This window comes from Thunnus albacares, chromosome 16 (genome assembly GCF_914725855.1).
Source record: "Thunnus albacares chromosome 16, fThuAlb1.1, whole genome shotgun sequence".
Taxonomy (NCBI): Eukaryota; Metazoa; Chordata; class Actinopteri; order Scombriformes; family Scombridae; genus Thunnus; species Thunnus albacares.
This window is the reverse complement of record NC_058121.1, coordinates 27,537,580-27,561,522: the sequence shown is the minus strand read 5'-3', so window position 1 is coordinate 27,561,522 and position 23,943 is coordinate 27,537,580. Positions and strand designations below refer to the sequence as shown.

At 39.3% G+C, this 23,943-nt stretch overlaps 2 protein-coding genes and 1 non-coding gene across 4 annotated transcripts in view; 1 reads left to right on the top strand and 2 right to left on the bottom strand.

Annotated features, from left to right (window-relative positions):
* The window catches only part of ift172 (intraflagellar transport 172), a 46,078-nt gene extending 27,222 nt beyond the window's left edge, over positions 1-18,856 (bottom strand). The window contains exons 1-22 of the mRNA XM_044376294.1: positions 18,685-18,856; positions 17,734-17,877; positions 16,790-16,902; positions 16,671-16,710; positions 16,242-16,307; positions 15,747-15,826; positions 15,469-15,556; positions 15,033-15,247; positions 14,778-14,901; positions 14,400-14,495; positions 13,160-13,321; positions 11,662-11,715; positions 11,374-11,477; positions 10,068-10,153; positions 8,689-8,801; positions 4,815-4,982; positions 4,105-4,241; positions 2,720-2,827; positions 1,743-1,827; positions 1,317-1,409; positions 1,046-1,123; positions 196-444 (exon numbers count right to left, since the gene is read on the bottom strand). Coding sequence (XP_044232229.1) covers positions 196-444; positions 1,046-1,123; positions 1,317-1,409; positions 1,743-1,827; positions 2,720-2,827; positions 4,105-4,241; positions 4,815-4,982; positions 8,689-8,801; positions 10,068-10,153; positions 11,374-11,477; positions 11,662-11,715; positions 13,160-13,321; positions 14,400-14,495; positions 14,778-14,901; positions 15,033-15,247; positions 15,469-15,556; positions 15,747-15,826; positions 16,242-16,307; positions 16,671-16,710; positions 16,790-16,902; positions 17,734-17,877; positions 18,685-18,723 — 2,442 coding nt within the window. The 5' untranslated portion in view covers positions 18,724-18,856. The remainder of the gene's footprint in view (positions 1-195; positions 445-1,045; positions 1,124-1,316; positions 1,410-1,742; positions 1,828-2,719; positions 2,828-4,104; positions 4,242-4,814; positions 4,983-8,688; positions 8,802-10,067; positions 10,154-11,373; positions 11,478-11,661; positions 11,716-13,159; positions 13,322-14,399; positions 14,496-14,777; positions 14,902-15,032; positions 15,248-15,468; positions 15,557-15,746; positions 15,827-16,241; positions 16,308-16,670; positions 16,711-16,789; positions 16,903-17,733; positions 17,878-18,684) is intronic.
* Positions 18,857-18,933: 77 nt separating this feature from the next.
* The window catches only part of cad (carbamoyl-phosphate synthetase 2, aspartate transcarbamylase, and dihydroorotase), a 29,441-nt gene continuing 24,431 nt past the window's right edge, over positions 18,934-23,943 (top strand). Inside the window, exons 1-5 of one of the 2 annotated variants that reach the window (XM_044376293.1) lie at positions 18,934-19,011; positions 22,380-22,519; positions 22,851-22,980; positions 23,212-23,354; positions 23,484-23,625. In XM_044376293.1, coding sequence (XP_044232228.1) covers positions 22,394-22,519; positions 22,851-22,980; positions 23,212-23,354; positions 23,484-23,625 — 541 coding nt within the window. In that variant the 5' untranslated portion in view covers positions 18,934-19,011; positions 22,380-22,393. Of the gene's footprint in view, positions 19,012-20,811; positions 21,247-22,379; positions 22,520-22,850; positions 22,981-23,211; positions 23,355-23,483; positions 23,626-23,943 lie in introns of those variants that run through there. The other variant, XM_044376292.1, reaches the window with a different exon arrangement.
* Positions 19,423-19,494, bottom strand: trnaa-ugc. The gene has a single exon. It is a non-coding gene; the product is annotated as a tRNA-Ala (tRNA).

Below are 23,943 nucleotides of genomic sequence, written 5' to 3'. Positions count from 1 at the left end.
AGAAACACGGAGAACTAACAGGCAGATGGAGGGAGACAGAGTGTAAAAGTGAAAAACAAAGAAAACTGTTGTTCCTCTGTTGATACCTTTCGTCTCCCGGCATCTGTTAGAAGAAGAGAGGAAGACGACGCAAAAGGTGGGAAGGGGCTCGAATAGAGACACGGGAAACTGAAAAGGGGCGCCTAACCCGCTCACCCTCTCATAAAACTCTCCTTTGATGAGACTGGCGGCGATGCGGCTGACGGTGTCGCTGTTGTTGGTGATCTGCGGCCGGCTGATGGCCAGGCGGGCGGCTTTAGCCGGCAGCCCGGCCTTCAGGTAGAGGTTGATGGCGCCCTGGAAGTCTCCCTCGCTCTCCTTCACCTCGCCGGCCTTCTCGTCCTGACTCGTCTCCGTCAGCCACTGGTAGTAGTTCCCCCGCAGGCTGTCCAGCTCCGGGTGGCCCTGAGGTTATTTTAGGGGTTGAGAGTGGATTTGTTTTAACTTTTCAGGTAATTTTGATTAATCTATAAGTCAATCAACAGAGAATTAGTCAACAACATGTCTGATAATTGCTGCTTTTCTGCTTGTTTTATATAAATGTAAACTGAATTTTCTTTGGGATTTGATTAGTTGGAGTAAGAAAAAAACAAAATGACGATCACTTTGGGCTCTGAGAAACTGTGATGGGCTCTTTTTTTTAGGGCTGAGACTAGCTAATTATTTTCATTATCAATTCAGTTTCTTGGTTGTTATGTCTGAAACAAAGCCCAATGTTATTTTCCAGAGCCCAAGATGACGTCTTCTAATTGCTTGTTTTATCTGATCATTAATATATTCAGTTTTCTATCATATATGACAAAGATAAGCATCAAATCCTCATATTTGGGAACCTGGAACCAGTGAATATTTGGCATTTTTGCTTGAAAAAATGAAATGAGACATTAAATCAATCAGCTAATCATTTCAGCTCTACTTGTTTTATCATTAAATAATCAACAGATGAATCTATAACTAAATACTGCTGTTACTACGACCCCTATGACTCCAGTCAGGTCATTCCTACCTTGGCTTCAGCCACAGTGATGCAGTCGTCCCACATGTGGAGCTCTTGGTACATCTCTATCGCTTCATCGATGGCGTTCTGCAGAAACACAGAAAACAAGATATGAAACATTTGACTTACGCTGCAAAAATGTATCACGATCACAATCAAGATTTTTGTCTCCTGCGAGTAATTAAACAGCACATTGCAATTAGAGAATAAATAGTTTTTTTTCTATAGACTTTCTAAGCAAAGTTTGTCATTGGGTTCTGTTATCTGAGATCTCACAGACCTGCTCCATGTAGTGCATCTCAGCCAGTTTAAAGTTCTTATCCAGCATGGCCATGTGGGCTTGGACTTGATAAAACGCCGTCCCATCTCCTCCCTGATCAAAAGAGACGCACACATTAACACACACTGTAACATGTAAAGCAATCTTTAATGATAAACTACATTTAATTTTAATTATATCAATTCCAGTGGAGACTTTTAGTGAATCTTGAAGTTTCCACGTCCACCAAGACATGCATAAATCTTTTAAAGAAATATTGAATAATTTAAGTTTTGATGTGTGAAAATGGCCAAATTTAAATGTACTGATATCTATATCAATACTATCTGTGTAGAATATTGGTATTTAGCTGTTATCTATCATACACATGGTCAGCGTGGAATTTTAAGGATTTGTGTTTTGTGTCTTTACGTGTCTGAAACACACCATTTCCTTCGAAACTTTGTCTGCAATCCGGTTGGTTTGGTGGAGGAAACGGAGAGTGGAGACGTCTCCCAACGCAGCAAAACACCTAAACAAGAAAAGAGAAATTAAAAAACAGTAAAACTGCAACAACCAAGTAAGCAGGAGATAAAGACAGAGAGAGAAGTAACAAAGAAGGAATCTATTTAGCGCAGTGAAGGAACAAAGCAACACTGGTCGGGCAAAGCTGTGAAAAACTGTTCACTTAATGAACTGAGATAAATTAGAGCTTTTGTCTAATTAGCCTTTAGATATTCTACAGTCTGTGGGTTGAGAAATGAAAAGGTACGTCTTAGCATTTGGCCACGTTATTACCAACTCTCTCCGAACAGTTGCATCAGATTAATGAACAAGTCATGAAAGATAAAAAAAAAAAAAGTTTAAAAACTCCTTCTGTGCGTGTGTGTGACTCTTTTTCACTTCCCTCCCTCATTAACATCACTTCTCTCCCTCATTAACAGTACCCACTCCAGACAAAAACGTTTCTTTCCCCGATTTCATGATTTATGCAAATCAAGCCGACGCCTAACGAACAGCATATGCATTATTAATGACAGAGAATTCAAATGTGAAAAGTTTCTCAAAAAGAGAAATAAAGATGGAGAGAAGAGAGAAGAGAAGAAGAAGAAAATGCTTATGATGGAAAATTTAAAAAAAAAAAAACTGTCTTTGATGATTAATGAAGTTAAAGGAGGAGGTCAGGCAGGGACACAGCCATCTGCCGTGTGTGTGTGTGTGTGTGTGTGTATATAAGTGTGTATTTTTCCCTTCCAGGCGACCAAGGTGCCTTTGTTGTCTTCCTTCTGTCCGGTCCTGAAGAAACGTCTCAGTCACAGTAAAGACTGATACAGAATACAATTAATCCACATTTGAACATTAGTTTGCGAGGTTCGTGTGTGTGTGTGTGTGTGTGTGTGTGTGTTTCTGTGTGTCTTCCTGACCTTTCTGCGATGTGCAGCTGGCGTGCCTCTACAGCCAGCTTGCTGAGCGTCTTCCACATGGCTTCAGTCTCTGGTGACATCTCCAGAGTCTCAAGGAACGCTGTGGCTCTGTGAAAAAAAACCCAAAAAACACACACACACACACACACACACACACACACACACACACACACAATTTTAATGATGTACATTATTGGGACTTGCTTTTTGTCCCTACAACATGAGTAACACACACACAGAAGTAGAGCTGAGTCACGCATGATAACGTGTCAGCGCAAATCTGCTCTACTTCAGTGTAGAAGTGTATTCAAATGTCAGAAACGTAAATGTTCATCAAACGCTGTCAAAAAACATACTCGGTAAGTCAGGAGGGGATTGGTTTGAGGTTCAAGGTTCGATGTAGACTTTATTGTGATTCTCTTCATACAAAACACTCAGTGTCCGGGGGAATGAAAATGTGTTCCATCAGTGCAACAGTGTATTCAATATCAGCAGATACAGTAAAAAGACAATTAGGAGCCTGTAGTTGTGAGTAAAGTGCAACGTCACACATGTAAGGATGTATCTTGTTTCATTAAAAACAGTAAAATGTTATAATGGACGTAAAAATAATGACAACTGCAATAGTAAAGAAAACCAGTTCAGAGATGAAAACACTGACCACTACTAGGATGTAAAAGGGAACAACTAAAAGGACTCTACAGTCTATCAAATCTTCTGCTGAGGAGGTGCTGCTGCAAGATTTCGGAGCGTCAGAGAGCAAATCTCCACAGCAGAGGTCATCGGGTTAGTTGGAAAGGTCATCGCTGGTTAATAAACTGGTTCCAGTTCAATCAGGAAAGACAACACAAGTAGAGGAGAATGCAGAAGCTTTATATATATAAAGCCTTCAATCTCTTACCTGTGGTCACTGGCGTTGCAAGTAATTACAGATCTAAGTGATGTAAATTAGCGGCTGAATGCTCCTAAAAGCTGGTTTTACTTTGTGTGGCAGAATTCAGAGTTAGAGCGAGATATTCAGCTGCCGCTCCTCCAAAAAATGAGAGAGGTCAGTTACAACGATTTTAGGCATCTGGTAAGAAGGCTTCACGAGAGCATCATTTTCGAGGTCTGCAAAAATCACAACACGCTAAAGAGATTAGATCTCCCAGCTGGCCTGGGAGTGCTGACGAAACCCTCAAGAAGAGCTGGAGGAAGCTGCAGGATAAAAGGACATCTGGCCCTGTTCTGCTCACCCTGCTGTCGCTGTGACTCTGACCCAGAAAAGCAGCGAGTACACGGAGGAGGGATGGACGGATGTTTGATTTGAAGTCATCCGTTAAAACTGAATCACATTTTTCATACTAGATGTCGGCGATGGGACCTTTGCGTGGGAGCAATCCTACCTGTCATAGTCTCCGTCGTCGACGGCGGTACCGAACTCAATGAGGCCTTCGTCCAGCGTGTACGTCACGGTGTTGACACCCTCCGTCACGATCACATCTGTCTTCCCATCTGCCCTTTCCAGATCCACGATGTCTCCCTGCGAACAAGAGGTAAAACTAAGTAAAACCTGAATATCAGAGAGGGATGTTGTGATTATTAGTTAGTAATTATCTCCTGCACACATACAGCTATCTGTGTTAAGTTTAAAAATAAAAATGTCAGGCTCAATAGTGACTGATACACCTTTACAAAAAGAAAAACAGCAAGAGGCTGCTCTGCCTGGTTTCTATTATTAACAGGAACATCAGCAAGTGTTACACGAGCAAGTTTCCATAACGTTTGTCCGCCCAGGGCAACGAACTGCTCCGGGACAGCAGCGCGAAAAAACAGACTTCGCTCACAAGCAGCTCAGAGACACAAAGCTTGAAGAAAGTACAAGTAAAACCAGTAGTTTGGGCATAAAAACTTGAAACCATAAAAAAAAACTAAATCCTGTAAAACCTTTGTAGCAAAGACATCTTTTTAAAACCTCAACATTTTTACCCACAGCACCATCATATGGGAGGTTCATGACAGAGAGATGATTGTAATGGTTTTCAGCCTTTATTTAATAGTTAGCAGTAATGTAAACAGGCACACATTAACACATTAACACATCATAGAGTCTCACCTTTATTGAGAACATAGTGATGCTCTCTGGACTGTCGATACTGTACCAGATGCAGAGGTTTCCCCTGTTCTGGGCGACCACGACGTCACTGCCGGGCACCCACTGGACATATGAGCAGAAACTGAGCAGCGTGGTCTTTACGGCGCTCTCTATGTCGTACAAATGAAGCTGAGGAGGAAGAAGAAGAGGGAGGACATGATATATTTTCATTATTGTTGAATCAGTGATTCAGTAAACGTGTTACTTGAACCTTTCTGTCAAAGGGAAATGCAACATGCCTCTGGTGAGGTTAAAAGATATTAAGACAGATTTACTACTAAACTCAACGATTGTACTTATTCTTCATGGCAGGAAGTTTAAGTTTACATGACATATCCAAACTCATTTGGCTTGAACAGAGTTGATTAACTTCCACCAGGTACATGTGAATACTTAAACTGCAATCTGTTCTACTCTGCTCTTAATGAGGTGAGATTAAGTAGATTCTATAATGTGTGTGTGAGAGAGAGAAAGACCACCCGCTGTTGTAATCAGCTACTTTAATTACCCCCCCATCCCACCACTACCACCACCATGTTTAATAATGCTGCGTCTATAGTTTCACCCTCAGCTGGACAACTTTTAATGCGATGAGGAAGAAAAGCCTGTTGATAAGTTCAAAGCAAGTTTCAAATTAAAAATCAGACTTTTCATGATTTCTTACTGGCAGAATACGCTATGAACATGAATATCAAGACTTGTGAAGTAGCGTAGATCCTTTTCAGTCTGTCGAGTCTATTGAGTTTAATTCTTATCCAGTTAATAGACATCGTCTCATCTTCAGGTTCCTAATTAAAGGAGTAAGATACTTAAAGATTATTCTGTAGCAGTGACATATATATTTTTTTATATTGATTTGATGCAGTCTTGTGTGCAGTATTAAGCATAAATGATGCACTGCACCAGAGCTAGCTTGAAGCTAATTTGCATCTGTAGTCCATTACAATCAAAACATACAACAGCACAACAACAAACAGTACAAAGCAAAAAAAAAAAAACCCAAAAAACAAAAAAAACCCCAAAAAACAAAAAAAGGAGGAGAAGAAAACCACGGTAGAGGTTTTGAATATACCTGTGCAGCAGAAACAACAAGCTAACATGTAGAAACAACTCAAAAGTATTTCTGAATGCATAAGAACCACAAAACCTTACAGAGTGTGAGAACCGTCAGATTGATCACACTAATTTGTCTGTTTCTAGTTGCCTGAAACCTTCCTCTCCATCCTCCACTGCTGCTCTTACACATGTAACATCTGCCTCTTGCATGTTACATTAAATACATTAGTTGAGCTTTAAATGGTCACTATGTCTAATAGCAAAATCTTTTAATATAGAATATAATTTTGTCAGTAGTTTTACCTTTATTTAATAGTTGTAAGGTGTACATATTTGTGTTATTTTCATTATTTTATGCTGTTATCTTATATTTAATACTTGGCTACAGGGTATCCACGGTAACGATGCAGCTATAAGGCATCACCGGGGGAACCAGTCAGACCAGGTGAGTGTGTGACTATTAACTGGAAACCTGTAAATAATAATGTATAGCTGACCTGAGATAGACTTTATTACTAATTATAATTATATTGACATTCAGAGTGATTATCTATGTGAACTGATTCATCTGTATCAATAATATAGTGAGTTTTTGATCCTGGTCGAGGTTAGAGCGTCGACCCTGTAATTTGTTGTAAGCTTCGTCACAGAAATCATTTATTAGTGTTGTAAGTTTCCTTTGATTATGTTTTTATTTATGTTGAATAGTTTTACTGAGACCGGGCTTGTTTCCCCCAGATCTCGAAGTGCTTGTAAGCAATAAACAGACGTCACTGAATCGACATCGGAGCGTCTGGGTGTCTTCGTTGGAGTCAACCATCATCATCATCATCACAACACAACGCAGAGACTGTAGGCTGTCACTATTATCAGCAATATAAACTGTGAGGTTAATATAGTCCCCCGTTACACATACATGTTTCACAAATTAATTTTGTACTAAAAAAATAATTATACATCTGTACCTGAAAGAGAATCTAATTTCAAATAAAACAATCTGTAAATGTCATAGCAAGTCTCACTAGAGTAAAAACTTGGACGCCACTGAGGGATTTCCAATTACCGGAGTTCTGCGAGTCTTCGCCCCTGGGCTTCGACATCAAACCGTTTCATTACCCGAGGCAACGACTGACAACATCTCCCCGCCGCTCTCATCCTGCACACAGCTTCTCAGAGAGCTCCGCAACACCTCCGACTGCAACAACATTTATACACCTTTTCTACACGTTTTATTCCTGTACTGAGGACATGTTTCTCTATTTAAATCAAAGGAAAAGAACATTAGAAGTTGTCGACGGATGATGGTACAATTTCGCTTTAGGGTTAGGCGACAAATACCATCAGTTCCTGGGTGCTAAAGAGACGTTTAACCTGACAGCTGGAAAATATTTTGATGTTTGGCAGATATAATGTTTAGATCCGTCTTTGTTCAGCATGTTAGACTGCAAATATGCTAAATGGCACTAAACAGAGAAGACAGATGAGGATGATGGAAATGAGTTTTTTGCAGGTATTTAGTCATGAACAACTTAAAATTCTGACCTGATGGTGGCATGAAATGTGATGAAAAGTCACAATAAAGTTATTACTAATTACTAACCAGTGGGAGAAATGAAAGCATCATGTCAGTCCAACTGATGTTGTTGAGACATTTTTACCAAGAAACAGAAATATTAACTTCCTGGTGACACCAGATGAAAGGTCAGAGGTCACCAAAGTCAGCAGGATTCAGATATTTCAGTCTGGACCAAAGCAGAACCAACCAACCTGAGAGCGTCTAACGCTGCCAGAAACTATTAGTTTTATTAACAGTTATTTTTGATTGTATGTCTGAATTTGGTCATTTGAAAAAAGAAGAAGAAATGCAGGTAGGCTGCATGATTTTACTGTTTATATGTGTCACAAATATACAGACCAGATATTAAGTATTTGGACAGTTGGCACTTCATGGCCAACCCCTAAACTTTGAGTGTTAAAGTTTTATCTTAAAACTTACAAATCAGATATGAAGATTACTTTTAAAGAAGAGAAAAAATGTTTCAAATTTTTGTTTCTATTTTTTTCTATGTTGGAATTTTTTAATGCAATATGTTGTTTCACTGAAAACTGTTCACTATGAAAGAAGTCGTCAGGTCCATTTGGCCATGACCCCAGAGCAGTGGTTCCCAACCTTAGGGTCTGACCTCTCCTAGGGGTCGCAAAATAAACCGAAGGGGTCGAGAGACAATTAACCTCACGGAAAACTAAAAAACAATGTATGATACACAGAATCATATTCATCTTTAGATGTTTTGTCATGGAGGAATGTTGGGTCTGCTCTTTGTGAAAAATGCCCTGAGATAACTCACTGTTGTGATTTGGTGCTATATAAATAAAATTAACTTGACTAATCTTTACTTTTTTCCTTTATTGGGTAACTTTATCTCATCAGACCTCTGAGATATAGTCCAATAAATCATGAAAAGACTCATTTTAAGGGGTCACAAGCCAAAAAGGTTGGGAACGGCTTCCTGAGAGCACATAAATAAATGTACACGAATGCATGTACATTTATTCTGACCATCATACTACCTGGATGACCGACATACAGCAGCTCCACACACAAAGCCTCTAAACATGTTTCAGGTGACGGATGTAGCTGTAACTTCAACCAGAAGTATATTTTCTACTTTCCTAATCATCATCTCGTCTATCATTTTCCTTCTCTGCCTGGTAGCCTTTAGGCCTCTCTGTCACTGTTTCCTCTCAGTCCCTCAGGCTGCCGAGGTTTCATTCTCACCCGCAGCTTCTTGTCCCTGAACAACAGTTTGCGGCCGGTTTCATTGAGCTCCAGCCAGTCGATCTTGGAGTCGTGGCTGATGGTTCCCAGATTGTAGCCTCCAGCCAGGTCCACTGTGGGGAGGGAGAAGAAGAAGAAGCGATGGATTAACTGAGCAGCGGTCAGACTGTTAGCGTGCCAGTGTATCGGGCTAAAATTGGCCTTTTATTCAAGATTAGATATCAGCCAATCACTTTTTTTTAATTATCCATGATTGTATCAGTGTCTCTACTTGCAAAACTTACCTCAACATATTAGTCTGCTGATATATGGGACTTATATCTAAATATTTTTAATTAAAATGAAAATTTAATGAAAATTATGCTGTTTAATTGATTATATAATGCAATTATCATAGTTGTAGGCAATGAGGAGTTCAGTAATCACCGGCAAAGGCTTGACTACTGTGAAAACTAGCTGCCTGGTCCCTTTCCTGTGTAAACAAGATATAATAAATAAATTTATGGAAGAAAAAAAACAACCTAATAATGGCGACATCATCAGCATCCTACAGTGTTCAGATGTCCTGAACTGACTTAACAAAAGCTGCAGATTGAAGCTGTTCAATCAAAGTGACTTTATTTTAGACATTTCACAACAAAAATGAACACAATAAATCTGCAACTGTTCACAAAAGCTGTTGATTAAAATGAATGAGTCGTTATTAGTTGGTCAGATTCACCAACCTGATCTACTCTTGGAGCAAAGAGTTTTCTCACCGACTGGAAATCAACAACCCCAGTTTACAGCAATGTAAAGTATATATAACTTGTAGTTAATGGGATAAAACCACTGGTATAGGCCTTTAATAATTCAGGACAGTGGAGCTACAACTAACAATTCTTTATCTAGTAATCTTCCTAATTATTTTCTCAGTTAGTCATTAAATATATCAGAAAATAGTAAAAAATGCTCCAAAACTAAAGGTGAAGATCATCAAATTGTCTGTTTACCCTTAAAACCAAAAGTTATTCACTTTACAATCACATAAGACAAAGAAAAGCAGCAAATGTTTGGCATTTTTGCTTGTAAAATTACTTAAATGTTTAATCACTTATCAGAATAGTTGACAATTAATTTTCATTTTATTGAATAGTCAATCAACTAATCAATTATTCAACTAACTGCTTCAGCTGTACAGGACAGTGCTACTAGTGAACCAGGAGCATCACAACAAACTTCAGCACAAAATATCAGAAATCAGCATTTTCAGTTTGACAGTAAAACATAAAGTTTTAAATCCAAGTGTCCAACACCTCAGTGACCCCATCCTCGTTCACACACACACACACACACACACACACACACACACACACACACACACACACACACACTCTTACCAACAGCGATGGTCTTTATGTCAATCAGATACGCCAGCTTTTTGTTGTCCTCCACTCCTCTCTGCTTCCTCTCATTCAGACGGACACTGAACACACAGAAACACACCTTTAATACTTTAATAAACCTTTCAACACATCGCTAAATGTAGCATCACTGAATTCAACTACTGATTATAAACATGTTTTAAGTATAAAATCCATCATCAGCTCAGGATAACCGGCCTCAGCTGTTCCTCATCATACTAGAAACCCTGATCATGATGTTGTCATGCTGCAGCGTCCAGCCGGAGGCAAAGAGCAAGTCAGAATCTCCTGAAACCTGCTCGCCTCAACGTTAGTCAGTCACCGAGGGACTGTCGGTCCTGACATGTTTGACAGGTCTGAATACGTTAACATGCTGACTATCAGGCTGAATACATCAGCGCTGATCTCCAATTAATTCCCCTCAGCTTCACTGTAACGACACCTGAGATTTCTGCACGGCTCAATACAGCCATCTACTGGTCAGACATGGAAATACATAGTCTGTTAAGAGGACTGTGGTCAAACTTGTGTAATGAGATTCAAACTGCATATTAAGTATCTGAATTTGTTATTGTTTATATGTCATGTTCATTAAAATAATATGATTATGACTATCTGTTCAATAAATGTCTTTTAAGTCGTCTTAATTTGACACGATCCCGGTGGCCTTGTGGTTAAAGGATCTTCTAAGCTGTGCAGCTTTGGGTCGAAAGTTGTGACAGTTGTGAGAGAAATGTGGTAAAATCTTTGTGCGTCAGTCTGAAACTGTGATCTAACTGTTAGACATGTCCAACCACAACAAATTTGGCGTTTTGACAACCAAAAACAGCCAGAGGCAAAATTCTGACAGTGTCATAAATTTAAGACCAGACTCTCACAATGAGACACGGATATCAGACATATTGTGACAAGATTTTATGAAAGGCGTCTTGCACAATTTGACACGCAATTAACTTACTATGTAACCTGCAACGTCCTCAATTCTGTTCTATTGTTTCTCTACTGTAAGACAATGAAACATATACAGTAATCCTAATAATATATTTATATATCATGTGATTAATTAGATGTTTTGTGATCAAAATCACTGCTGAAAATCTCCTTTCTCTGTTTCAATTCCCTGTGCAGCTTCAAATCTGGTATTATTTTATAAATCTGACATTCATCAAGACAAGCAGACAGTAGATCAGTAGCAGCTGTCTGCTTGGAGTCACACAGACCTGTTTGGGGGTGTTTCTTTGCAATTTAATGAGATGTGTTTGTTTTGTGTCACTGGACGTACCTGATGAGATGCGGGTTCATGAATTCTGTTCTGACAGAGCCGAGGATCTCGTTGTTGCTGTACTCCACCAGGCTCAGCTCCCCGGCGTTAAATATCATGCACACCTGAAAACGAGCACGAGACGTGACTCAAAACCTGAAATACGAACCTGCTTGGCAGACGTGGTTATGTTCCACTCAGTTACAGGCCTTTTGTGCTCCTTGGCACGGCTGATGGGGAAAACAAGCAGGTAAATGTGTTTTTCATGAGAAAGTCTGAACGCTGCCAAGAACACGTTTGGGTACTTACTGTTTCATTTTCAAAAAAGAACTTTTCATTCCCTCCAGAACCGGGCCACGGCACCTGAGAGAGACGCAGCAGAATTAACATTTGGATTCAAATGTCAGAATAATAGTTGTAGGAGCCAAAATATGTTGTTATTTCTGTTTATATATTGACGTGGGCATCACGTATTGCGTCACTTATGTTGCTTGACACATGGGTCATTTAACCTGTTCACTTAGGTGGTGGCGGGAGTTTTTGGACAAAGGGAGTTGGTAGAGCTCTGATATTTTCTGTTGACCATCACCATCGTCACCACTGCGACCATTGTTACTATCATCACCATCGTCACCACTGCGACCATTGTTACTATCATCACCATCGTCACCATTGCGACCATTGTTACTATCATCACCATTGTCACCATTGCGACCATTGTTACTATCATCACCATCGTCTGCTCATCACTTTATTTTCACAGTCAGATTGCATTTTTTGTATATTTTTTGTGCAACAGCTGATTGTCAGACTCTTTCATGTTTGTTTATTTTTTCAATAAAACATCAGTAAAACGTCATCTGGACTTCGGGATGGTTTTGTATGGACGTGTCACATATAGGAGCCTACTAAGTCTCTTAGCGGCCTTTTTTGAAAAGTAGTCGCTACAATAGTCACTGCAAATGATACAATTATACAAGGCTTTTTCACTGTATTTTACAAACCGGGAAGGATCAGATGTTTAAGTTAGACGCTGTAAACTGAAATTACAATCAAGTCTTGTGAAAGACAAATTGAAATTACAATAAGAAACACAGCACATTAAAATAAAATAAATTAAAAGTAGATTGAGTTCTGCATGTTTCAAAAAATGTCGTTGATAATAATTAATTGTGCATATATTCTTTGTTTTGAGAATCTTTTTGAAAAAGAGACATTTGTGAATAAACCATTTTCCCATTATAATCATTATATTTACAATAAAATCAATCTTAGTCTTTGCATTTAAAATATCCTGTAACATCTTTAATATAAAATTTATTTTTATGTTGGAAATGAAAACTAAAATGTGACTGATTCATTATCTTTTCTACAAAAACTAATAATAATTAATATCCACGTCAGAAAAATATGAAACAAAACATTTGTGGGGTTTATGTTATGTTGTATGTTATTTGGGGTTTTTACGTGTATTTTCTGGTCTCATTGGATGCACAAAATTTATACTGTAATGACCGAGTTTTATTCCAGTCAGTATTCTCATTGCTGATGTGCACAAAGTGAAATGATGGTTACTGCTTTGTTGTGTTTGTTGTGGCTGAGCTGACATACTTTAACAGACACTAACTACAGGAGGTGATGCTGTTCAAAGACAGTTTTCAGTGGAATTACTCATGTAAAATAACTTGTTCATAGTTCATTGGGCTCCTCATATGACATTACATTCATCTGCATTGAATTATGGTGGAAGGAAGATATTTCAAATGTATTTTTTGTGATTTGGGTGAACAGATCCTTTAAGTCCTACCTCACTCAGTTTATTTGTCAGCAGGTCTCCCAGCAGCAGCGTGTCGGACGTGTGAGCCACCAGGAAGCGATCCTTGCCCATGATTTTAACTTCTTCTATCTCGTAACTGTAGTAGGACTTCAGGACGACCCGCGTCCCCGTGGAAAGGTTCCTCACTATCACCTAGAAGAGGAAGGAAGAGGAAGAATTATCAATATTTCATTTGGTTTAGAGGTTAAAATTCTGTGATTTACAGGAATGGATCAACAATCCTTTATGAGTCGAGTTTTAATTGTTTAAATACACACTGCAAATAAGTAAAATAACTATCAGCTGTCTATCAACACCCAGCAGACTGAATCAAATCAAAACTTCTTTAAGGAAGCGACTGCGGTTCATTATTGGAAAGTGTAATTACTGCTCGTCCGCTGTCCGCTTCAAGGAATTTCTCCGTCGTAATCTCATCATTTTTAATTCGTATCTTTTTTTTTTTTTTCAAATCGGTGGCTGCACCATCCGTGTTTTAATTAACTATTTTCCGTTAATCATTAAAGTCCAGATTGATTTCTGAATGAAGTGACTCATTTGTATGTATTTCTATCAGCATTATTATTCTCTGATAATACAAACACAAGAAAGTCTTTTTACCAGTTTCTAAGCTTTATAAAAGACCTAAGATGATAATATTTGCTCTCCAGAATGATGGGATGGTTTGATTAATTTAATGGACAACACAAAATATATATAAATATATATATTTACATTTTGTCCCTAAAACTATCTCCAAACAATTTAGTATAAAAAATATGCATATCAATCAATGCAGAATCAATCACACAAAATCAGAGTTGGTGATATTCCTAATAAATATGAATATAAGAAGTACATTTTAACAAGTTTATGTCGTGATCGTTTGGTAAACAGCTCGGTTTGATTGGTGGGTCCAGATCATGTAAAATGTTTTTAACTAGTTTCTTGTTCATGTAAAATCTAAAATATATTTAGCAGCGAAACAAAAACCTGCATGACTGTTTCCAGAACCTTAATTTGTGTTTCTTAATTATGAAATTGAGACACTGAACTCGTTTTGTATTGAATTAATCAAATCTGAATTATTGGTCTTTCTTGAGCAATCAACTGGACTGTTTTCAATTTCATATCATCTGTTAATTGGCGGGCGGAGGAGAACAAACGAGGGTTTGAGTTACTTATTTGTTCCTCTGCTCTGCCAAACTGTTTCCCTCATTGTCTCGGTCTCTACCTGGCTCAGGCCAACGTAGGTCATCTCAAACTTGTTCTTATAGATCGTCCTCCGCAGGCAGCAATCAAACAGCTCCACTCCTCCACACAGTGTCCCCTGTCAAACACAGAAAACAACATTTATTCTTTACTGATTTGTGTTTTAGGTCAGATTTTAATCATAACAGCAGCAGCAGAAGAAATGCATTTTAGTGGCTGCTGCATAAAAACACAGTATTTCCATGCAGTAAACTGTTTATAATAAGAGTTAGAGACTAAAACCAGGTTACTTAAGTGGCCATAAAAAGCCTTCTTAGCTTCACAGCTAAGTTATACTGTTACGCTGGATGGTGGCTGGCGTTGAAGTCACACTTGAGATTAAATTAAAGAAAGTATTTACAGCACAGAGGCGTGATCCGTCTTTCTTCCAGGCCAAGCTGGTGATGGTGTAGAGGTTGAGAATCTCTTTAGGTTTGGCTTCATCCCACACACCTCTCCTCGGAGCCCAGTTAAACACCCGCAACCTGGACCCAGTATCAGGAAGAACTTACTGAACAAATGATCTGAGATGTTGTTTTATTTACATCACTATGGCTGACGGGAACCACAGTGCTGATATTTAATCTGCGTTTTAACCGAGAGGTCAGATACTGACCGGTCATAGCTGCCGAACACGACGGACTGTCCGCTGGGGCTGGTGGCGGCGACGCAGAACTCCCTCTCTGTCTGGTCGCGACTGTAGTCGAAGGTCTGCAGGACGTGACCCTCTCTGCCGTAGGCCACCACCTTCTTGTCGCAGCCGCCCACCATGATGCTGTTTGCGCCCCAGGCCAGCGCGTAGGGCGGGCACGGATGCATCAACAGCTTACCCTGTGTCACAACGTGTCAAGAGGTGTTTTGTTAGTGGCACAAACTAACCTTTACCCTAAAATGTGTCTGTGTGAGGAAAATATTTAAATTAATTCTAAAAAAACTGCATTAATTACATTTTAATTTATGACTAAGATAGAAAAATACACAAATACACAAATGGTATCAAATGGTATCAAGTCTATTCAGTACATGATGGGAGAGTTTGAGTCTGTTAGTACCTGAGACTCTCCTGAACCTTCATCATCGAAGAAGTAACGAACGACTGTCCCGTCAGCGTGGCCTGACAGGATGCCTTTACCAGAAACACTGAACCATGAGAGAAAGAAAGAAAAACACAAGCAGATCATTTGTAAAAATTGGCGACTGGCTTTGCATTTTGAGAAGGACGACCAGCATGCACGCATCATTTTTTACCACTAGATGTTTTGGGATTGACAAACCAACGGTGCCACTTATACAATCTGTTAGTTATAGTTTCATATTAATATGTATTTACTTGGATGTCAGTGAGACGACACAGGACTCGGTGCCGTAGATGGTTGACGACTTGTTTGTCTGAGTGTTGGCAAGGCGAACCTGTGAAAAGAATCAGAAACTTCAATATAATGCAAAGTTTCCTTTATCATCCAACCTAAAACGGCTTTTTAAGGCTGATATGTTTGCAACAAGGCAGGTGCCAGTTTTTACAACTGTTCATTAAAATAAAAAAAACTGTCTGTTGCTACGTAACAGAATAGCAAGAAATGATTTAAACTCAGAGTTTGTGTTAAGACAAAAAGATTCAAGTCTTGACAAGGTGAAAAAACACCTTTGACACAGAAATTAGACCACAGGGAACTAAAATGTCAAAATAAACATAGAAGGACACTATCACTACAGCTACAAGCATCATATTACAGATGATAATATATGGAACAAACTTTATGTTAAGAGCACATTAACATGAGGTTTTGGGTTTCTGATGAGTGGTGCGAACATGTCGTTGACTTACTTTGCCGTCAACTAATCCATAAACAAACGCATGTTCTGCAGGCCAAAGCAGACACGTCACAGCACTCTGAGATAAAAGGGAACAACGTGAAAAGATCAGGGAACTGATGACAGAAACCTGGAAATTCAAACTTCATACTTGGAAAAAAAAAAGAAGCTTTTCCAAGAATTAAAAGACCATTAAAGTCAGAATTTTAAGTGGGAAAGATGTCAAATACATGATTTCAACATAACATTAGATTACATTATATTACACAATAAACTGTAAAACCAACACAGCATTATTTCTAACATGTTTATGAACTGTTTTCAGCCTTTGATGACCTCAAATCTACAAAAAAATGTTTTTTTAAATGTTGATAATAAAACATAGTTTCTGCCTTTTCAAACATTCACTGCTTAAATTAAACATCTACAAGTGCTGACTTACTGTCTGGACAAATTTGTTGCAGATGGCTTTCTTGTCCCCCCTAAAAGTAAAAATAAATAAAACACCGTTTAGTTGCATCAACACAAACAGAAAAATCAAACTTAATGTAACGACATTACCAATCCTCTCCGATTCTGTAGACAAAGATGATGTTGTCAGACTGTCCAATGGCGATTTTGGTGGAGTCCGGTGAGAACACCATGTCATTGACGACATAACTCTGTTTTCCATACTGTCAAAAGATCACAGATCGAAGTATTATTACATAAACCTTTATTCATTACACTCACTAAGCAAACACTTTAATCCAACAAAGCTTTGTGTCCACTGGAGTCACACTAATGGGTAAAAGTCCTGCATGAAAAACCCTACTACAGTAGAAGTACATAAGTATTATGAGCTTGATGTAGTTAAAGTATTGCAGTAAAAGTACATAAGTATTATGAGCTTGATGTAGTTAAAGTATTGCAGTAAAAGTACATAAGTATTATGAGCTTGATGTAGTTAAAGTATTGCAGTAAAAGTAGTGGTTTGGTCCCTCTGACTGATATATTATTATATATGACATCATTAGATTATTAATAGTGAAGCATCAGTGTTAGAGCAGCATGTTACTGTTGTAGCTGCTGGAGGTGGAGCTAGTTTACACTACTTTATATACAGTTAGCTAGTTTAGTCCAGTGGTTCCCAACCTAGGGGTCGGGCCCCTCCAAAGGGTCAGCAGATAAATCTGAGGGGTCGTGAGATGATTAATGGGAGAGGAAAGAAGAAAAACAAAGTTCTGATACACAAATCTGTTTTCAGTTTTTCTCTAATCTTTGATTTTTGCTGAAATATTGGATCATTTGAACATTTATTGAAATGAAAGTATGTGAGAGGTTTAGAGGGAAAATCTGAAAAGTAACTAAAGCTGTCAAATAAATATAGTGGAGTAGAAAGTACAATATTTCCCTCTGAAATGTAGTGGAGTGGAAGTATAAAGTAGCATCACATGGAAATACTTGAGTAAAGTACAAGTATCTCACGTACTGTACAGTACAGAGTAAATGTCTCACTGTCCCACCTTGGAGTCCAGCGGTTTGGTGGAGAACTTGTCTCGTCTCTCTCCCTGCTCATCATAGAGCAGCACCACTCTGTCAACAGTGCAAACAGCAAACTTGGTGTTGTTGGGTGCCCAGGCCATGCACGTCACTTTTGCAGCACCCTCCTATAGAGACGCAGAAAACAAACAGTCACAAGTGATACCTTAGAGCAGTGGTTCCCAACCTGGGGGTCAGGACTATTTTGATAATTGAATAATTGTTTTAGTCATTTTTTAAGCAAAGAAAATAAGCTGGTTTCAGCTTCTCAAATGTGATAAATTATTGCTTTTCTGTGTCGAACATGACAATAAACTGAATATCTTTGGGTTGTGGGGAACTTTAACGGAATTTTTTTTGGTCGTTTTCTGACATTTTATGGACAAAACAATTAACTGATGAATCAAGACAATAATCTGTAACTTAACTGGTAGACAATGTAACATGTGAAGAGGGCTCCCAGGTAGACTTTGCTTTATTTTAAAGAGTCACAGGCCAAATAGGTTGGGAAGCACCGCCTCATTGGAGCATCTTGTTGGATCGTGATATATTCCGTTATGTTGTGTAAGGACTGAAGCTTGCACTAAACTCCACAGCAGAATTCAAGTATTTAAGCTTATGTGATGTAATTTATGGTTAAACAATAACTGCACAAACACAACTGTTGATTCTGTGATGAATTTGTTGTCTTTTTTCAACCCAATAACGCATCACAGTTGCTAGCAAGCAAACTGAGGTAACTGTAAAGAAAAAAATATATTTAAAACAAAATTAAGCGTGGCTCAGTAAAACCACTTAAATACCGAAGTGACAAGAGATAATTCGTGTTTCGTGATAAGATGTTATAAGATCATTAACGCACACTCTTTTTTTTACAGTAACTGATCTGGCTCTGTAGCATCAGCTAGCATAAGCTAACCTGTCACTGAACTTACCTGGGGGGTCAAAAGTGTCTTTAGATGCTTCAGTTGCATTTTTGGAAGTCTGTCGGAAGCTCGTTGTTGGGGGAAGAATGATATTAGTGCGGATATAAAGAGGAATCTCTAAATTATGGTCATTTTGTCGACCAGCTCTACAGCTAGCAGGGAGGACATCTTTGTAGTAAACATAACGGTGATCTCCTTAGTTACCGTAGCTGCTGCGTTTAAGACTGTGGGAAATCTCACCGGTTTGGTCAAATGGGTTTTCTCTGCTGTGTCATTTAGCTTCGAAAAATTTATTTCAGACACAAATAGAAACTAAAGAAGAACAGTGCGACTATTGTAAGTAAATGTCGAGTGTACAGGCTGCTTTGGAGTGTAAGTAACATGCCATTTCCCCCCAAAGTCGCCATATTCAGCTTGTAACGGTTAACGTTAATTAATTTATCTTAAATTAAGCTAGTTGTCAGAGACAATGCAGAAAGATTCACGACCAAAATCTGTGTTGGAGACAATCTAAACTTCAGTCTTTACAGAGCTTTTCTTAGACTTCATGTCCTTTTTTCAAAGTTGTGACATATCTCCATCATATATAGCGAGCTACGTAATAAATAACTGACACAAACATACAATATTATATGTTTACGTTACATTTGTGACCTTTTCGCAGTTTATAAAAGAGCAGTCTAATAAGTCCGATGTGTTACACGCTCACATAGCCAAGATTTATCTTTCTACAACAAGAAAAGATTGTGGAGATGCCGGGGATTGAACCCGGGGCCTCATACATGCAAAGCATGCGCTCTACCACTGAGCTACATCCCCACTCATACATCCTCCAAAGAAAGTAGCCTATTTATTCGTAGCACTTATATATTTTGCTTTAAATGACTGTGGACATACTGTGGAGTTTGATCCCCATCACTTACATTGAAAGCACATTTGAAGATCTTTGAATATCCAGTATGAACAGGAGGAATGATTACAGCGAGGAAAACCTCTTTCACTGTTCATATGGACACCTGACTGCTGGTTTAAGACACACTTGAAAAATTGAGAACCTGTCCTTTACCGACAGACTAGTTTGAGTTGAAAGATAAAAGCTATCAGCACATGTTCAGTCCAGATTTGATCTGTTTCTCTGATAAGGGACAAACAGTGTCTGTGTCAGAGCAGGTCACACAGAGTCTGTGGCCTGATTCTGTGACCTGGTTCGGATTTTCCATCGCAGATGCTAAACAGTGCAAAATGGGCTGAGAGTTATAATGTTTGTCCCTTATATTATTTGGGAGACAAACTGAATACAATGGGCCATTTTTGATATTTTAGTCGATTGTAATTGAAAATAATAGCACAATATATAAGTTTGAAGGTACATTTGATGTACTGTTTCAAATAGCAACCAACAATATACATCCCATAAACATATTAACTTTATTTAAGTAGCTTTTATTTAGTTAAAATATTGAACGGAAACGCGTTATGTTGTTGCGTCAAATTCCAGGTGTTACACAATAATTGGTGACTAGTCAGAGTCTGTGGCCTGCAGTGTTGGAATAAGTACTCACTTCCTTTACTTAAAGTATCAGTGCCACAATGTAAAATTACTTAATTACAAGTAAAAATCCTGCATTTAAAATCCTACTTAAAGTACTAAAGTAAAAGTTCTAATTTTGCAGAAAATGAGTTTATCTGTAAAAGTAGTACTTTAACTTTATTTTTTTAAGTAAATTCATCGGGAATATTCTACACTTTTACTTAAGTAGGATTTTAAATGTAGGATTTTTACTTGTAATGAAGTATTTTTACTTTGAGGTACTGATACTTTTACTTAAGTAAAGGATCTGAGCACTTCTTTGTGAGTACTGCAGGTAACAGAATCTGTCTGGTCACCAAATACGGTGTAACACCTGGGTTCGCAATATTTTTTTTCCCCAGGACGGCGAAGTTATGACCCGCCCTACTCTGCCTCTGATTGGCTGACCTTGATATTCTTTCTGTGACTCTAACCAATCTCACTCCTCATACCTAAAGCTAACCAACCAAATCCAACGAAGGCAACAACTACTAGCCAATCAGAGGCAGAGGGGGGGCGGGTCATACCTTCGCCATCCTAGGAAAAAAACTTTGCGTAGGGTCGTATGGTTCATGCGGCGGGCCCACTCACTTCCACACTGCTGGCGGCGTGTGGAGCACCTTCTCACATCCTCCCGTCCGACTAACCGGCAAATACCTAACAAAACCCCTCTTTTTGCGTCTTATTGTCTTTCGTATTCACACCGGACCCCGTTAGGACGCGGACAGGGCTCTGCTCGGCCGGCGGTCACATCTGGAGTTTCATCTGCATCTCCTATCTACCGGCGCGGCGTGAGTTTCACGTGTTCACCCGCCGGCTGTAGCTCATCCCGGATCTGAAACATCCCTCAATCTTTTCCGGTAACAGTCATTGAAGTTTAGTTAGCATCTGCTAATCTGAGGAGGGAAAAATGACAAAGATGGCAACCTTGATGTTAGAGGACGGTACGACGTTTAAAGGCCGCCTTTTTGGTGCAGATGTGTCGGTGTCGGGAGAAGTTGGTGAGTGTTAGCTAAACTTTAAAGGCCCCCTCCACTCAAAAATCTGTATTTCCTCTTGTTCTTTCAGTTGATTATTTAATCGTCACTGTGCAGAATGATGTATGTGCAGAGTCGTTTTTTTTAAACATTCATCTGCTGAAGGATGAAAGTTTCTCTGAGCTCATTAAAAATCCGATTTTTTAAGGGGCGGGGTTTGTGACATCACAACTAATTTGGAGCCAATCCTGTTCCAATAATCAATTCACACAAGTGTGGTGTGGAAATTTGAATGAAACTTGTGGTTTTGCTGTAATCCATAACAAATAAAGCAAAAATTAGAAGAAAGCTTGACAATAAATCAAAATTTTATGTGTCATAAATATGTTTCTTCTTTCTGTATCCTATCCTGTCCAGTCATCTCACGACCCTTTTGATTAATCTAGCGACCCCTGGTGGTTGGGAACCACTGCTCTGTAGCACCGTGCCAAACTCCATTCAAACATCTGTCAATTAAAGGGAATATAACCTTGTCAGCCCACATAGAGATGATCCATCAAGCAGCACGTTTTCAGTATCATTACAACCCTGCTTGTTATCTCACTTTATCACTCAGTCACCTCTTGTGTGTTTAGGGGCGGATTTAGTGATTTGGGGGCCCCAGACAAACTCTGACATGCTTTATTTTCAGCCTTTCTCTAACTGGGAATGTTTTGCTTTTTCTTAAGTAAAACTGAGGCAGTTGTTTAACTTGCCTAACGGTAAATCCGCCCCTGGATGTGTTTTGGCAGATGAATGTGTAGATAAGAACTTGGAATTTGGGAAAATTGGACTATGTTGTAACAAGCCAAATTGAAGATTAGGCAATAAAGACTTGATACAAGGCCACATTATGTCCTACCAGACGTGTGCTTGTGCTGCTGTGCAACACAGCATGAAAGCGATTGATTTTCCAGCGTAGTTCGGTGCGACAGACGACACACAACACTGCTGATGGTTTACTAGAGTCCTTTAACATGTGGAGTGCAACCACACTACAAACCACGGCTTTAAACATGAACAAAGAGCTGAATCACTGTGTCACATGTCTGCATACTCGGGGGATAATAAAGTATATCGTACTGGATCATGTATTGATGAATATTTTGTGTGCTCAGTATTCCAGACAGGAATGGTCGGATACCCCGAAGCTCTCACTGACCCGTCCTACCACTGCCAGCTGCTGACACTCACCTACCCTCTGGTGGGAAACTACGGTGTCCCGAAGGATGAAGAGGGAGAGTTTGGACTGAGCAAGGTGAACAGTTAAAGTTATTTATGGAAACAGGAGGAAACAGGGTCTAACATTTCATCTATGATCAAAGTATTTCTTAGTGGTGTGAAAGGGTTTTACTATAAAACAAATTAAGATGCTTTTAGGAAGGTTATTACAATCTGTGGTTTACGTAGCACCCTAGAAAACCTCAGGACTAACAGGAACTTTTATTTTGAAGACCAAATGGATTAGATATCTTGAGATAAATAAAAAGGAATAACAGATCTTATAGTTGTTTCTGTGTAAAGACGACAGAACAGAGATTTCCTCATATCGGTGCTGCCTGTTGATGTGTTTTTGTTTTGTCGCTCAGTGGTTCGAGTCGTCTAAGATCCACGCTGCAGCTCTGATTATCGGAGAGCTGTCGGAGGATCCCAGTCACTGGAGCTCAGTCAAACCGCTGGACCAGTGGCTGAAAGAACAAGGTGTTCCTGGACTACAAGGTCAGTTGAATGCAATTCATTTAGTAGAACAGAGGTAATAAATAAAGGCAAGAATTAAACCTGAGTGTAGCCTTATGCTAGAAATGAAACAGATATTCAAGTTTTAAATGAAGATATAGTTTCAGACCTTTATGTTTAAATCATAATTGATTGCTAAATTTAAAAAATAGAGCATTTTACTACTCGACAGACCAGAAAACATCAACAATAAATGGTTTTCCGCTTCTCCAGGCATCGACACTCGCCGTCTGACCAAAAAGATCCGAGAGAAGGGCACCATGCTGGGGAAGCTGGTGGTGGACGGGACTCCTGAAGACAGCGTTCCCTTCGCTAACCCAGACCAGAGGAACCTGGTCCAGGAGGTCTCCATGAAGGTAACTGAACGGTTGCTTGAATGTAGTAGACAGAAATAGCACCAGTGAACCCTGTAAGCCACCTACTTACATTTTGAAGGTGGTTATTTTAGTGAAGATTGTGGTTTCATCTCCTCTGATCGTCTCCAGGAGCCCAAAGTTTTCAATCCCAGCGGTAGTCTGAGAATCACAGTGATGGACTGCGGCATCAAATACAACCAGATCCGCTGCCTGGCTGAGAGAGGAGCCCGTGTTACTGTCGTACCCTGGGATCACCCGCTGGACAGCACAGGTCAACAACACACACACACACACACACACACACACACACACACTGCTACTGCTGCTAATCATGGACTGGATTCTGCAGCTAGAATCTTGACAAAATCCAGAAAATTTGACCACATCACAGCCGTTCTGGCCTCTTCACTGGTGACTGGTGCAAGCTACAGCTGATTTTTAATGTTCTTCTTTTAACTTATAAGGCCTTGCATGGTCTTGCACCACCTTACCTACCAGAGCTAATTACTCCATATACACCAGCACGCCCTCTGTGCTCTCTCACTGCTGGTCTCCTGGTCGTTCCTTCATTTTAACAATAAATCAGTTG